The sequence below is a fragment of the Cryptotermes secundus genome, unplaced genomic scaffold (assembly GCF_002891405.2).
Source record: "Cryptotermes secundus unplaced genomic scaffold, Csec_1.0 scaffold11931, whole genome shotgun sequence".
NCBI lineage: Eukaryota > Metazoa > Arthropoda > Insecta > Blattodea > Kalotermitidae > Cryptotermes > Cryptotermes secundus.
Window position 1 is genome coordinate 1 of NW_019729498.1, and position 1065 is coordinate 1065.

General features: G+C 58.7%; 1 protein-coding gene across 1 annotated transcript; it reads right to left on the reverse strand.

Annotated features, from left to right (window-relative positions):
• Positions 1-263: 263 nt before the first annotated feature.
• LOC111865653 lies at positions 264-804 on the reverse strand (the record flags this gene model as incomplete). Its single annotated transcript, XM_023853837.1, has 1 exon — positions 264-804. A coding segment is annotated over exon 1 (541 nt), but the record flags the coding sequence as incomplete, so codon positions are not given.
• Between the last annotated feature and the right edge of the window lie 261 nt (positions 805-1065).

A 1065-nucleotide genomic window follows, 5' to 3' on the forward strand; every position in this document is an offset into this window, starting at 1 on the left:
AAACGTTGGAAGGTCTGTGCGGCGTTGCGCAGGCCGAAGGACATCAAGGGGAACTCGAATATGCCGAATGGAGTGGTGATGGCCGTCTTCTGCATATCACCGGGATTGACGGGAATTTGGTTATAGGCTCGTACCAAGTCGATTTTGGAGAAAAATGGTACAGCCATGGAGCTGGTGTGCGTAGTCATGGATATGCGGGACTGGGTAGCGGTCAGGAATTGTCCGGGCGTTTAGTGCTCTATAGTCGCCGCAAGGACGCCAACCGTTGTCTTTCTTGGGCACAATATGTAGTGCCGACGACCATGAACTCTCTGATCGACGAACTGTACCATCCCGCAACATGGCGTCAAACTCGGCCTTTGCGATAGCGAGTCGGTCCGGTGCCAGTCGCCGTGGTCGGCTGGTTACTGGTGGGCCAGGCACAGTCCTGATGTGGTGGACGGTGTTGTGTCGTATCTCGCGCTGGACTCCAGCTGGGCGGGTCAGGTCCGGGAACTCTGTGAGGAGGCTGTCGATCGGTGTGTTGCTGCTGATGGTCTTTACACTGGGGATCAGTGCGTTGGCCGCTGATGCCGGGGCTGACAGCGTCGTGACCCCGTCCAGGATGCGGTTGTTCCGACAGTCCACCAGGAGACCGAAATGCGACAGGAAGTCCACACCGATGATAGGATGCGGGACGTCGGCCACCACGAAGCGCCACGTGAATTCTCGGCGTAGGCCCAAGTTGAGGCTGAGAGGCAGCCATCCGTATGTGTGGATGGTAGTGCCATTAGCCGCACACAGGTCATAGGTGGTACGTTCCATGCGTCGATGGACGAGCCTGCGGGGATATACACAGAGGTCCGAACCCGTGTCGACTAGAAGCTGCCGTTTGCTGACTCTGTCCGTTATGAAGAGGCGGCCTGTTGTACCGCAGACATGTGCCGCCGATGATGTCCGCTGCGTCAGTTTCCCTGCCGGCGGTAGGAGCAGGGAGGAGTACAGTTTCTGCCAGACCGCCGAAGCGGCGGTGGTACCAGAAGATACTGGATGTGGCGTCGCCCCGGGAGGGGGATCTGCTGCCGG